This window comes from Galeopterus variegatus, unplaced genomic scaffold (genome assembly GCF_000696425.1).
Source record: "Galeopterus variegatus unplaced genomic scaffold, G_variegatus-3.0.2 Scaffold3, whole genome shotgun sequence".
In the NCBI taxonomy this organism is placed as follows: domain Eukaryota; kingdom Metazoa; phylum Chordata; class Mammalia; order Dermoptera; family Cynocephalidae; genus Galeopterus; species Galeopterus variegatus.
The window spans coordinates 1,879,231-1,892,026 of NW_007726114.1; the positions used below are offsets into that span (position 1 = coordinate 1,879,231).

The following is a 12,796-nucleotide window of genomic DNA, read 5'->3' on the forward strand; positions in this document are numbered from 1 at the left end:
TTGTAGAAGTGAAACCCATATGCTATGGAAATACAAAACATTTAACACCATTTCATTTCTTGCCTCATTCAAAAAAAGATTTCAGGCATCTTGTGGGAGTATGTAAAATCTACCAAGATCACAAACTTAGTAGTAGGTGAGAAAGAAAAGAATAAAACAAGGGTGGGGAAATAACATACAGCCAGCAATTGGACTGTTATAAAAATGAAGACTGTAAAGTCATGTGTACTATGGATGGGATGCACATTTGGGTTTAAGCTTCTTAGCAGCCAGCACGAATGGGGAAATATGTTCGAACACTTGTACAACTCAGCATCTGCAGTAGTGCTGTGCAGTAGAATATGATACAAGCCACTTAGGTTAATTTAAATTTCCTTGTAGCCACATTTTTTTTTAAAGTAAGCAAAATGAAGTAGGAATAAGTGAAGAAAATATATAATTTATATAATAATATATTTCATTTAACACTAGATCAAGAATATTATCATTCCAATGTATAATCAAGATAATTAATTATTGAAATATTTCCATTCTTTTTTTTGTATTAAGCTTTCAAAATCCAGTATGATTTTTTTTTTTTTTTTTAAAACACCCAGAGCAGGGGCCGGCCTGTGGCTCACTCGGGAGAGTGTGGTGCTGATAACACCAAGGCCACGGGTTCGGATCCCATATAGGGATGGCCGGTTAGCTCACTGGCTGAGTGTGGTGCTGACAGCACCAAGTCAAGGGTTAAGATCCCCTTACTGGTCACTTTAAAAAAAAAAAAAAAAAAAACACCCAGAGCATATCTCAGTTTGGACTAGTCACATTTCAAGTACTCAGTAGCCATGTGTAGCTAATGGCACAGATAGGCACAGACAGATCTGTAAGATAAAAAACGAATTGTTAATGAAATGCACAATTATTATTGCAACTAAGACCAATAAGAAATTGTCCTGATAAAAGAAGACAGTGTATGATGTAATGACTCCATCATTGGCAACTTCCATATCCCCATCAGTTTTATGAGGCTGTTTATTAGTTTTACAAGGCTGTTTTTAAATCGTGACACCTGGTGTTAATCAGTGGTATTCCAGTAAAATACAGTTAAAAAACAAACAAAAATGTAAAGAATGTAGGATGATATGGTCTAATGCTGTGCTGATACAGCTTAACTGTAGGTTAGATAGAGAACCCAGGACTGTTAGAGTTGCCAGTACCCCTGCCTCTAGGGATTAGGCAGAAAACAGGAAGTGTTTGAAATTGCACATGTTGGAGTGGGGACTTGTGTAAATTGTGACTAACCTGGAGCAAGCATGTCCTGCCTAAAGTTGCTTAAATTCAAAATTTTATTTACTTATTTTTTAGTGTCTGGGGTTTTCAGGGATCTGAACCCTTGACCTTGGTGTTATAATACCACACTCTAACCAGCTGAGCTAACCAGCCAGCCCCCCAAAGCAGGTCATTTTTAATGTCACCCTTTTCCTTTTTGTCTTTTTTCGTGACCGGCAATGGGATCGCAACCCTCGGTGTCGCGCCCGTACCGTGACCGGCAACGGGATCACAACCCTCAGTGTCGCACCCGCACCGCGCTCAACCAGTGAGCGGACCGGTCTCTATATGGGATCCGAACCCTCGGCGGGAGCGCCGCCACACTCCCAAGCACCGCACTCTACCGAGTGCGCCACCGGGCCGGCCCCAGCCCCCAAATTTTAAAAAGTACAGTTGGCCACGTAAAAACTGGCCTGATGAATATCATGAAAAACTCCCCAGATAAAAGCTTTTGCTCACAATGTTTTGTATATCGTTTTAGAGTTTTAAGGCCTCAGTTATGAACCTGTGATGTAGAGGAAAGGAAGGATTATATATGGCTTATAGGATGGTTAATCCTGATTTGGGAATGCTTTCCAGAGGAGGAGGCATTTTAGCCAGTCTCTAAATGGAGTAGGACTTCGATAAATTGAACAGAGGAGGAAGGTGGTAGTCAAGGGTAGCTAGACAACAGGATTATAGGTTTGGTAGCTTGAAGGTATGTTTTTAAGCCTTAAGAAAATGGTAACTTTATTTCTCTTTTTGTTCTATTTCTTTGGATATTCCAGGACTTTTGCTTGTCTAAGTAAAGTTAGAATCAGTCCTGTTCCACATCTCATAGCTAGTGTAGGTACTGTTTGTGGTTGGGGAAAAATCCTTTTTTTTAAAATGTGCCAGTGCTACAACTGAAGAACAGAAACGGAAGAAATTAATACAGAATCAGGCCGAGACTGGTTTCTTTATTAGTGTCCTATGTAATGTTGTGATCCTTGAAGATTTATATACTTAGTACAGTTTTATTGATGCCTTCACTTTGAAAATTAAATTTGCTTTGACATATCTCATCCTAATTGTAAAATGCTTCCTAGCTTGGGGTTCCCATTTATTAAACTATGTTTGCCTGCACACTTGATTACGTTCTTTAAAGAGAAATTATGTTTGTTGTAGTCTGCCTTGAGGAATTTTTGCAGTTTAGAGGCTGAAAAGAATGAAGAAAGAAATATGAAAGCCACTGAGCTCTGGGTGCCCCAAGATAGCAGGGGTGTATGTGGGGACTGGGGGAGGGGACTGTTTAAGCTAGCAATACGGCAGTTTTAAATCCAGGCTGTTAATCTAACTTCTGAATTCTTTCACGGGTGCCCCAAGATAGCAGGGGTGTATGTGGGGACTGGGGGAGGGGACTGTTTAAGCTAGCAGTACGGCAGTTTTAAATCCAGGCTGTTAATCTAACTTCTGAATTCTTTCACCAACTAGTTCCCTTACTTCCCTCATACCCCTTGTTTTTTATTCCAGTCTTTCAGCAAATATTTGATAAGTATCTACCATGTTCTAGGTCTGCCGCCAGGTACCAGAGATACAGAGATGAATAAGACATAGTCCTGCCCTCGAATAGCTCATTGTTGATGGGGTGGCAGTGGGGGTTATGGTAAAGGATCGGGACAGGTACAGATGAGGTGCTTTGAGACTTCAGAGGAAGAGGAGCGCACATGTGTGGAGTAGGTCAGGGAAGACTTCATGAAGGAGGTGGCATCTTGAAGAGTTGGTAGGCTCGCCATTCCTATCTTTGTTATTTGTTTTGTAAATAACAAAGCATGTTCCTGACTGAAAAAATTAGCAAATATAGATAAGATATAGAACATAAATCATGTATGAGTCGATTAACCAGATTAAACAACTACCAGCAATTTGCTACAAATAATTTCAAACTTTTCTTTTGTACATTGCTATGTATACAAGCACCATTTTGTGGCCAGCTTTTTTTATGCTACAAAAATCATAAAAATCATCTTTCCTAATGTTATACTCCATAATGTTGGCAGAGCATACTTGATTTATCTATTCCATATTAGTAGATATTTATTTTGTTTCTGTATTCTAAATGGTGCTGGGTTAAACGTATTTGGCATATAGGATTTTAATAGACAGATATGGAGTTAATGAGGGTATTCCGAAAGGGAAGAAACAAGTGGCAGAAGTAGGAAAAGGTCCTATGTGCATGGGTGTTAACAGCAAGTCATTCAGCCTGACCCCAGCATAAGGTAAGTCTCAGGGAGATTGCCTCTGACAGATACCTTGTGCCTGTTTGAAGGACCTTTGAATATCAGGCAGAATGGAACTTAGTTGAATAGCGAAGGAGACTTGAAGCCTTTTGATTACATCAAAAAGATGACTTTGGCTATAGGATAAAGGCTAAATAAGAGACTTACTGAGCACTGCTTACATGCATTGTCTAACTGAATCCTCTTAAAGGTTTTTGAGATGACCATTTTATAGATGAAGAAATGGAGGTACAAGGGTGAGAAGTGATTTTCTTAGGATCACACGGATGGAATTAGAACTTGGATCTTACTCTGAAAGTCCATGTTTCAAACACTGTTGGATTTCAAATCTGAAAATGGCCTTCAAAACCCTGTACAGGCTCTCATAGAAAACAGTCTCATCGTGTTAAGTTGTCACCTTGATTGAGCTCTAAGTGGAATCATCCACATTAGTCACCAAGTTTTTTTTCCAAATGACTTTGGTTTGTTTTCTAAATGGAGACATTTGGAGTTTAGGCTTTACAGGCCAACTGAGGCTACTGCCTCCTGCTTTTCTCTCATCCTTAGTTCCAAAATGGGCTTCTAGTTGTGCAGCCTGGGTGCCAGGAAGCTTTTTGTACCATGGCTGGGGAGTTTACATGTGTTTTCTACAGTTAACTCATGGCATCTCAGTTGTGATGGCTCATGCCAGTTTTCAAAGGCAGAATTGTTTTTCCAGTATCTGCAAGGGATGCCTTGTTCTTTACATTTTATTTTGTGGTTACAGCCTATTCTGTCCCTTTTCTCCCCTTCTCCCTTGTGACAGACGGAAGGAGTTACAAAGCGTTTGGCAGAAAAGAATGACTTTGTGATCTTCCTGTTTACACTGATGACAAGTAAGAAGACATTCTTACAAACAGCAACTCTCATTGAAGATATTTTGGGTGTTAAAAAGGTGAGCTGTGTCCGCCAGTAGGTGGCTGAACAGATGGGGGAGGATGTGTCAGACCATTGGATTCTTAAACCTGAATAATGTATAGAGCTCTTTTAAAAGAAATTCTTCCATATTACTAGTATTAAATTGATTTTTATGTTACTTAAATATATTCAAGTATGGACTTAGATTATACTTCTTATACTAATGGGCCTTGTATAATTATAAAACCTAATAAACATTATTTTATTATATATATAAAACATAATATATAAATTCAAATCAAACTAATTATAAACTTCAGATTGACTTATAACTTCAGATTGACTTCATGACTTTAGTATGATGGTTAATGTTACTTTGCCAAAATCAAATTGTTCCTTACTGTTTGTTTTCTGGTGGCTGGCCACTACAGAGATCCAAACTCTTGGCGCTGGTGCTGTCAGCACCATGCTCTCCCAAGTGAGAGAGCTCCTCCCCTTGCTATTAATTATGGTACACATTCTTTTTATCATACCTATACTGTTGTATGCTGTTTGGTGACTCCATTCTTCTACCACCTTTCTCTGTTTGAACTGCTGTGAAACCTTTATTCATTAAGATATGTTCCCCTTGGTGGTAAAGTTTGACGCCTTTAATTACTAAATCTACTTCTATTTTTTCTCATTAGTCTTCAGTAATTAAAGTTGCTTAATTGGCATCAACACAGGGGGACACAAATGTGAGCACAGAAATCCTGCCACTTGGTCATAAGGTGGACAATCAAATGATCCATAGGTTTTTTTAAAAAATACTATGACTGAAATGGGAACATTAAATTAAAAAGTTTTCCTCAAGAACTCACAGACCTCAAAAAACATATCCGTAGACCTCTGTTGGGGACTCACTATGTTATATTTTTGTGTAATGCTTGTTAAGACCTGGAGCTTACTTCCCCAATCTTTGTCTGTCCTGAGTCTCCATGTTGGTTATTGGTTGGCAGATTTCTTCCTCTTATTACTGAGCAACCTCCTAGAGATGGGTTTTGCAGGAAAGAGGGCACCCAAATGCATTACAGTGACCCCAGCTTTTATTTCTGTCTTTGTGCTATACTTTCCCCAGGCCTTGCTTGTCATCACCTAGGCAGAAGAAGCACAAGTGGCCCCATTGTCTGTAAGGAATACATTGGAGATGTGTGCAGGCTCCAGACAGACCCTTTGTGCCCTTTGATAAAGAGGCTTTGTTATTTTTCCAATAGTTGTGAGCTCCAGCCAGTGTGTGAGAGGTGGCCTCCAGGATGGAAACTCCTGACTCCCTGGGAGTCTCAGCATAGGAGTCTAGAATTGCTCCCTCAGCTTTTCCCACCTGCCCCCTCATGGCCTCTCACTTCCTCTTAAGCCTTTCTGTATTGCCAAAAATGATGATAGGTTCTACTAAACATTATGGATATCTTGGTGCAGTTGGAGAGGGAGATAGATATCATAAAGAAAGCGGAAACCCACATCACAAACTGGGAAAACACATTTGCAACTCATGCAACTAACAAAGGATTAGTATTCAGAATTTATCAAGAATTCTTACAAATCAGCATGAAAAAGACAAACGGCCTAGCAGAAAAGTGGACAATGATAGGAACAAGCATTTCACAAAAGAGAAAAAATAGTCCATAAATATAAGAGGGGATGCTTAACTCCATTAATGAAGGAAATGCAAATTAATACCACAATGAGGGAGAGAGAACGTATATCAGTGGAAACACATACTGCAGACAATTGTTTATATTAACAATATATTTATACTTTTTTGTTTTGTAGTTGAACATGCACATACCCTGTCCTCTAGCACTGAGGGAAGTTCTTCCCTGAGGGCTGAGGCATCGGTATTTTGCCATAGGTCACCTGTAACCTGTGCCTGGGCACACTTGTATGGATCCCCAGTCATAGAACAGTGATTGTTAGAAATGAACGCACTAAATTGAAACCAGGAGGGCTGTGAAATCAATTCAGTGGGTCTACCAACTAAATAGAAAAGATCTAAGTGTATCATTTAAGGGTATTGTTTGAAGTAGTTTTTGTCATATTTATCTATGTATTTATATATTCCCACATTGTGTATTTGCTGGGTTGTGATGGAAAATATATTTCTTATTGATCGTTGTCAGACAGTTTGGAAGCTACTGCCCCAGAAAAAATTCTGCACATATGCATCAAGAAACATGTAAGAACGTTTTTAGCATCATTGTTTCAGAACAAAAAACTGAAGCCAAGTCTTTGATCCGTCCACAGAAGAATGGATAAATGTACTCATTTCACCCAGTGGAATATTGTAGAGTAGTAGAAATCAGTGAACTGTTGCTATAGACAATAACATAGCTGAATAATAGAAATGACTGAGTGATAGAAGCCAGTTGCCGAAGACTGTAGATAGTATATCATTTTTATAAAGCTCAAAAAATAAAAGCGAATCATACATATGATAAAACTAGTTTTTTAATGACAAGGCAATAAAAAACAATTCACGAAAGTGTTACCTCTGGCAGAGAGATGCAATAGGGAAGGCACATGCAATTATTCATTTTGCTGTGCTCTATAACCTGTCAAATATGAAATAAAAATTAAAACATTAACAAAAAGAAGTGGGCTTGGGGGACTGGGGTGGGAACCTGGTTTGGGACCCATACACTGAGTTAGACAAAGCTAGAGGAACTGATGAAAAATCACAGTTTAGTCACTGTGCTGAAGGCACAGTTTCCAATAGTAACAGTAGCTAACATTTGTTGTGTACTGGGGAAAGGAAAGGCAAAGGTGGAAGCAGCTGCTCCCAAATGTCTCCTCCACAGCAAACTCATGTTCCCCTCCATTACAGAAATAGAGGAGAGTGAGATTTATGAGGGCTTCTAGTAATACTCATTCATAATAAAAGCTAGGAATAGAAGAAAAATTCTTTAACTTAATATAGGGTATCTATTAAAACTTTTAGGAAACATTAATCTTAATTTTGAAACTTTGGAAATATTTGTACTAATGTCAAGAAAAAGACAAGAATGCCTGCTGTCACTTACTCTAGATAAATGGTCACATGTACAGGGAACACCTATAGGAGTGTTCATCGCGTCACTGTTTAGTAGAGAAAAGTTGTAGTTTACCTCAATATGTTTAAGAAGGAGAAAGATTAAATTGTGGAGTAAAATAGTGAAAAATGATTGAACCAGAGCTATTTGTATCAATGTAGATGAATTCAATGTTGAGTCAAAAGTAAGGTATAATATGATATTCATACTGTGCATGAAGAGCAATACCATATATTTTAATAGAAATACTTATAAGTATAAAAACATGCATAGGAATAATAAACACAAAGTTCACAATAATGGTACCACTTGAGGGGGAGAGGGGAATGAATCTGGGTGGGGATACACAGAGACTGTCAGCTGTATTTGAAATATTTTATTTTTAAGAGAAAAAATCTTTAGCAAGAGTGTCAATTTATGATTTATAAAACCTGAGTTGTAGGCATTTCTTTCTTTCTTTCTTTTTTTTTTTTAATAGGCAAAACGCACCACGAGAGCAAAGGTAGAGAGTGAGAACAGTGGTGCTCAAAGAGTAAATTTAATTCTCAGACTAATCCTGTGAGGTAAGTTAGTCCCATTTTACAGATAATCAAGCAAAGACTAGAGAGGTTCCGTAACTTAACTAAGGTTGCATAGCTGCAAATTGCAAAGCTGGGATTTGAACCTAAGTGGTCTAGCTACTGAGGCACATTTGGGGGGAAATACAAAAGAGGGGTATATCCAGTCTCTTGAATGAATTGAGCATTGGGGATTGTTTTATTTGTGTCTTCTTTAGGAAATGATCCGACTAGATGAAGTCCCCAATTTGAGTTCCTTAGTATCCAATTTTGATCAGCAGCAGCTTGCTAATTTCTGCCGGATTCTGGCTGTCACCATTTCAGAGATGGATACAGGGAATGACGACAAGCACACGCTTCTTGCCAAAAATGCTCAGCAGAAGAAGAGCTTGAGCTTGGGGCCTTCTGCAGCTGAAATCAACCAAGGTAAAGTCTCCAAATTCTTGGAATTTTGGGATTGTAGTTCTGAGATCCTTACTTGTCTAGCTCTTTCAGTATCTCTAGAGATTGATCTATGTGAGGGCTCCTAGGGTCCACTTAGAGTATATAAAATCCATATCTGTTTATTATTTGGGGGGACTGTTGCTTTTGTCAGATTTTTGAATGAGTTCAGAACCTCAAAAAAGGTAGAAACCATTGTTTATCAGAGTTTCAAACGACTATACCTTTTTCTACTAAGCTTCTTGTGGGCCTTAATCTTACAGGAGGCTAGAAGGAAATGCTGTCAGAGTTGGTTTCTGGTGCGGCCTTTCTTCTTGGCTTGTAGACAGCTGCCTTCTCATTGTATCCTCACATGGCCCTTTACTCTGTGTGTGCAAGGAGAAAAACAGAGATCTCTGGTGTCTCCTCTTCTTGTAAGGACAGCAGTCCTCTCAGTTTAGGGCCCAACATTTATGACTGCGTTTAACCCTAATTACCTCTCTAAAGGCCCTATTTCTAAATACAGTCACATTGGGGGTTAGGGCTTCAACATATGAATTGGGGACGGGGTGGTGGAAATGACACAGTTCAGTCCCTAATAGTGTGGAAAGCTGAAGTATGTAAGATGTTGCCAGAAAGTTTTTGTTTGGTTTTTAATAAACTATGACGGTGAGCTAGTTTTCTTGCCCAGCAAAATAGTGATTTATGCTATCTTCCTGGAGCTCAGATAATAAATATGATAGAGCCTTTTTTTAAACTCTCAGGATGTTTGTTCCTTTCGTTGATTCAGATGGGAGCAAATGGTTCCATCTTGGGGAAAAAAACATCGTTCAAGATTTTAGTCAGAGATGTAGATGAAGCCATAGGCCAGATAATTATCTGTTTATAGGTGACGCTTAGCTGGAAAGCAGGGCCTACTAGAGGAAACTGTATAGGAGTATGTGGGAAATATTGATGTTTCAACAAACAAGAGAAAAAAGGAGGTTTACTTTTGCAGAAATTCTCAGAAATTGTTTGTGATTTAGTTGTCAGCCAGTTTAACATTAACCAACAAGGTGCGATAGCTGTTGATACAGCTATGAGAATTACAAGGACACATTACATAGAATTAATCATTTTAAAGTGAACAATTCAGTGGCATTTATGGTATTTATAATGTTGCACAACCAATCTCTGTCTAGTTCCACAATATTTTCATCACTCTGAAAGGAAACTCCATACACATTAAGCAGTTACTCCCCATTATCCCTTCTCGCACCCCCTGGCAACCACTAGTCTTCTTTCTGTCTCTATGGATTTACCTATTCTGGATATTTCATATAGATAGAATCATATAGTATGTGGCCTTTTGTATCCGGTTCTTTCACTTGGCATAATGTTTTTGAAGTTCATTCATGTTGTAGCATGTCAGTCCTCTGTTCCTTTTTATGGCTGAATAATATTCATCATATGTATATACCACAATTTGTTTATCCATTAATTGGTTGATGGACATTTGGGCTGTTTCCATTTGGCTATTGTGAATAGTGCTGCTGTGAACATGTGTGTACATGATTTGTTTGAGCACCCGTTTTCAGTTCTTTTGGATATATAACTTAAAGTGGAATTCTTAGGTCATATGGTAATTTAATGTTTAACTTTTTGAGGAACCTCACTGTAGTTTTAATAAGCTTTTTTTTTTTTTTTTTTTGAGTGAGGTCAAACATAATTTTATATAGGATAAGAAAGGGGTTAAGATTTTTTGCCGAACCATGGATTTATATGACTTCATATAATCCTTCTAACTAATTACTATAGTAATTATTATTAATTATTCATAGTAACTAATAAAAATTTATTTTAAAAGAATTTTCTTTAGTGTTGTGTTCTTTTGAATTTAACTTAAAATTTTTCATTGTGGGAAACTTCACACATACAAAAGTAAAGAGAACACTATAATGATCCCTGTTTACCTATCATCCAGCTTCAACAGTTGTCAACTGGTGGCCTGTTTTGTTTTATTTCTGCTGCCATTCACTACCTGTTTTACCTTGGATTATTTTGAAGCAAATCCCAGACATATAATTTAACCTGCATACGTTTCAATGTTTCTATAGGTAATGACTTTTTAAAAACATAACTCCAGTGTCATTATATAAAAAAATTAACAGTAATATCTTTTTTTTTTTTTGTCTTTTTGTCTTTTTTCGTGACCGGCAACGGATCGCAACCCTCAGTGTCGCGCCCGTACCGGACTGGGACCAGCAACGGGATTGCAACCCTCGGTGCTGCCCCCGCTCCTCGCTCAGCCAGTGAGCGGCTGTTCTGTATGTGGGATCCGAACCCTCAGCGGGAGTGCCGCCACGCTTCCCAAGCAGCGCACTGTAGCAGTGCGCCACCGGGCCGGCCCAGTAATATCTTGATATCATGAAATATCTAGGTATATATTAATTTTTTATTAGGTGATACATTCACACTCTCCAGTGCGCCACCGGGCTGGCCCGACATGAGCTTCGTTTTAAAGAAGGTTAAATTATGGAGCCAGGATTTGAACCTGGATCTCTATGCCTTCAAAGTATATTATGTTCTCTTTTGTGATCAGAATTTCCATCTTACTCATTATTGTCAGTAAAATGGGATTGATAAGAATAGGAATTGGGTAATTATTATTTCTTTCTTTACCTTAAAAAAAAATGTTCATCTTCTCTCTTCCTGTTAGTAAATGTTTTTTACAGGAAAATCAGAAACTACAGGTAAGGGGCCAGCCCGTGGCTCACTCGGGAGAGTGCGGTGCTGATAACACCAAGGCCCCGGGTTCGGATCCTATATAGGGATGGCCGGTTTGCTCACTGGCTGAGCGTGGTGCTGACAACACCAAGTCAAGGGTTAAGATCCCCTTACCGGTCATCTTTAAAAAAAAAAAAAAAAAAAGAAACTACAGGTAAGTAGTTTTAAAAGGAACATTTATATTCTCTCCTGCTCAGGAATTTTTTTACTGACTGGTAACGGGATCGCAACCCTCGGTGTCGCGCCTGTACCGGGGACCGGCAACGGGATCGCAACCCTCGGTGTTGCGCCTGCACCGTGCTCAGCCAGTGAGCGGGAACCGGTCTCCACATGGGATCCGAACCCTCAGTGGGAGCGCCGCCGTGCTCCCAAGCGGCGCACTCTCCAGTGCGCCACCGGGCCGGCCCCTTTATGTATATATTTTAAAGAAGCAAATATTTAAATTTTGAGGAAAATGAGCTATTTAAACGTTTACTTTTTTTTCCTCTAGTAAGTAAACTTAAACATCTTTTTTGAGTCACTGTATGAAGATGTATGTGTCATTCTTAGTGTCTGTGTTGTATTCCATAGTATGGATATATCGTTGTATTTAGTCAATCAGCTATTGATGAATATTTGGTTATCTCCACCTTTTTGCTATTACAGAAATCACATCAGTGAACATCCTTATACAGCTATCTTTGTATATATGACTGGTTATTTCCTTATGGTAAATTCTCAGAAATGAACCTATTGGCTCAAAGATGCACAAATTTAAGGCTTAAGTTTATTTTAATTTATATTCCCACCAATAGATAAAAGAGATCCTGCTTCCCCGTGCCTGCTAAAAATTGAACATATTTCTGGGCCGGCCCATGGCTCACTCGGGAGAGTACAGTGCTTGTAATACCAAGGCCACAGGTTCGGATCCTATATAGGGATGGCCAGTTGGCTCACTGGCTGAGCGTGGTGCTGACACCACCAAGCCAAGGGTTGAGATCCCCTTACCGGTCATCTTTTTAAAAAAAAAAAAAAGAAAAAGCAGCTCTAACTAGCTGCTATCAGAGTAAGAGTCATTTCTATCATACAGATTGTTTGTTGAGGGCTTTAGAGCTGGCTTCACTGGTCCGTTTTGAAAATTCCCTCTCGTTCTCTCCCTGGCAGCGGCCCTTCTCAGCATCCCAGGCTTTGTCGAGCGTCTTTGCAAACTGGCAACTCGAAAGGTGTCAGAGTCAACGGGCACAGCCAGCTTTCTTCAGGAGTTGGAGGAATGGTACACATGGCTAGACAATGCTTTGGTGCTAGATGCCCTGATGCGAGTGGCCAATGAGGAGTCTGAGCACAATCAAGGTACTTGGGGAGGGTCCTGTGAGTGGTGAGGAGCTTTCTTTTGGACCCCTGGAGCCATTCTTGACCTTTCCAAGGAAGACTGAGATTTGCCCAAAGTAGAATTTTCCTCAGGGCAATCCTAGACCATGACTGGTAAGACTTCTCTGACAGCTGGTTACAGAAACCTCATTGAACTTTCTCAAAGTGGACTTGATTGCAGGGAGAAGGACTTTGT

General features: G+C 39.2%; 1 protein-coding gene across 3 annotated transcripts in view; it reads left to right on the forward strand.

Moving 5' to 3' along the window:
- The window catches only part of TRPC4AP (transient receptor potential cation channel, subfamily C, member 4 associated protein), a 94,182-nt gene that overhangs the window by 30,726 nt on the left and 50,660 nt on the right, over positions 1-12,796 (forward strand). For 2 of the 3 annotated variants that reach the window (XR_550426.1, XM_008571946.1), the window contains exons 6-8: positions 4,354-4,482; positions 8,286-8,493; positions 12,397-12,582. Coding sequence is in view for 2 of the 3 variants with exons in the window: in XM_008571946.1 (XP_008570168.1) it covers positions 4,354-4,482; positions 8,286-8,493; positions 12,397-12,582 (523 nt within the window). In the remaining variant the exon portion in view is untranslated. The remainder of the gene's footprint in view (positions 1-4,353; positions 4,483-8,285; positions 8,494-12,396; positions 12,583-12,796) is intronic. The other variant, XM_008572025.1, reaches the window with a different exon arrangement.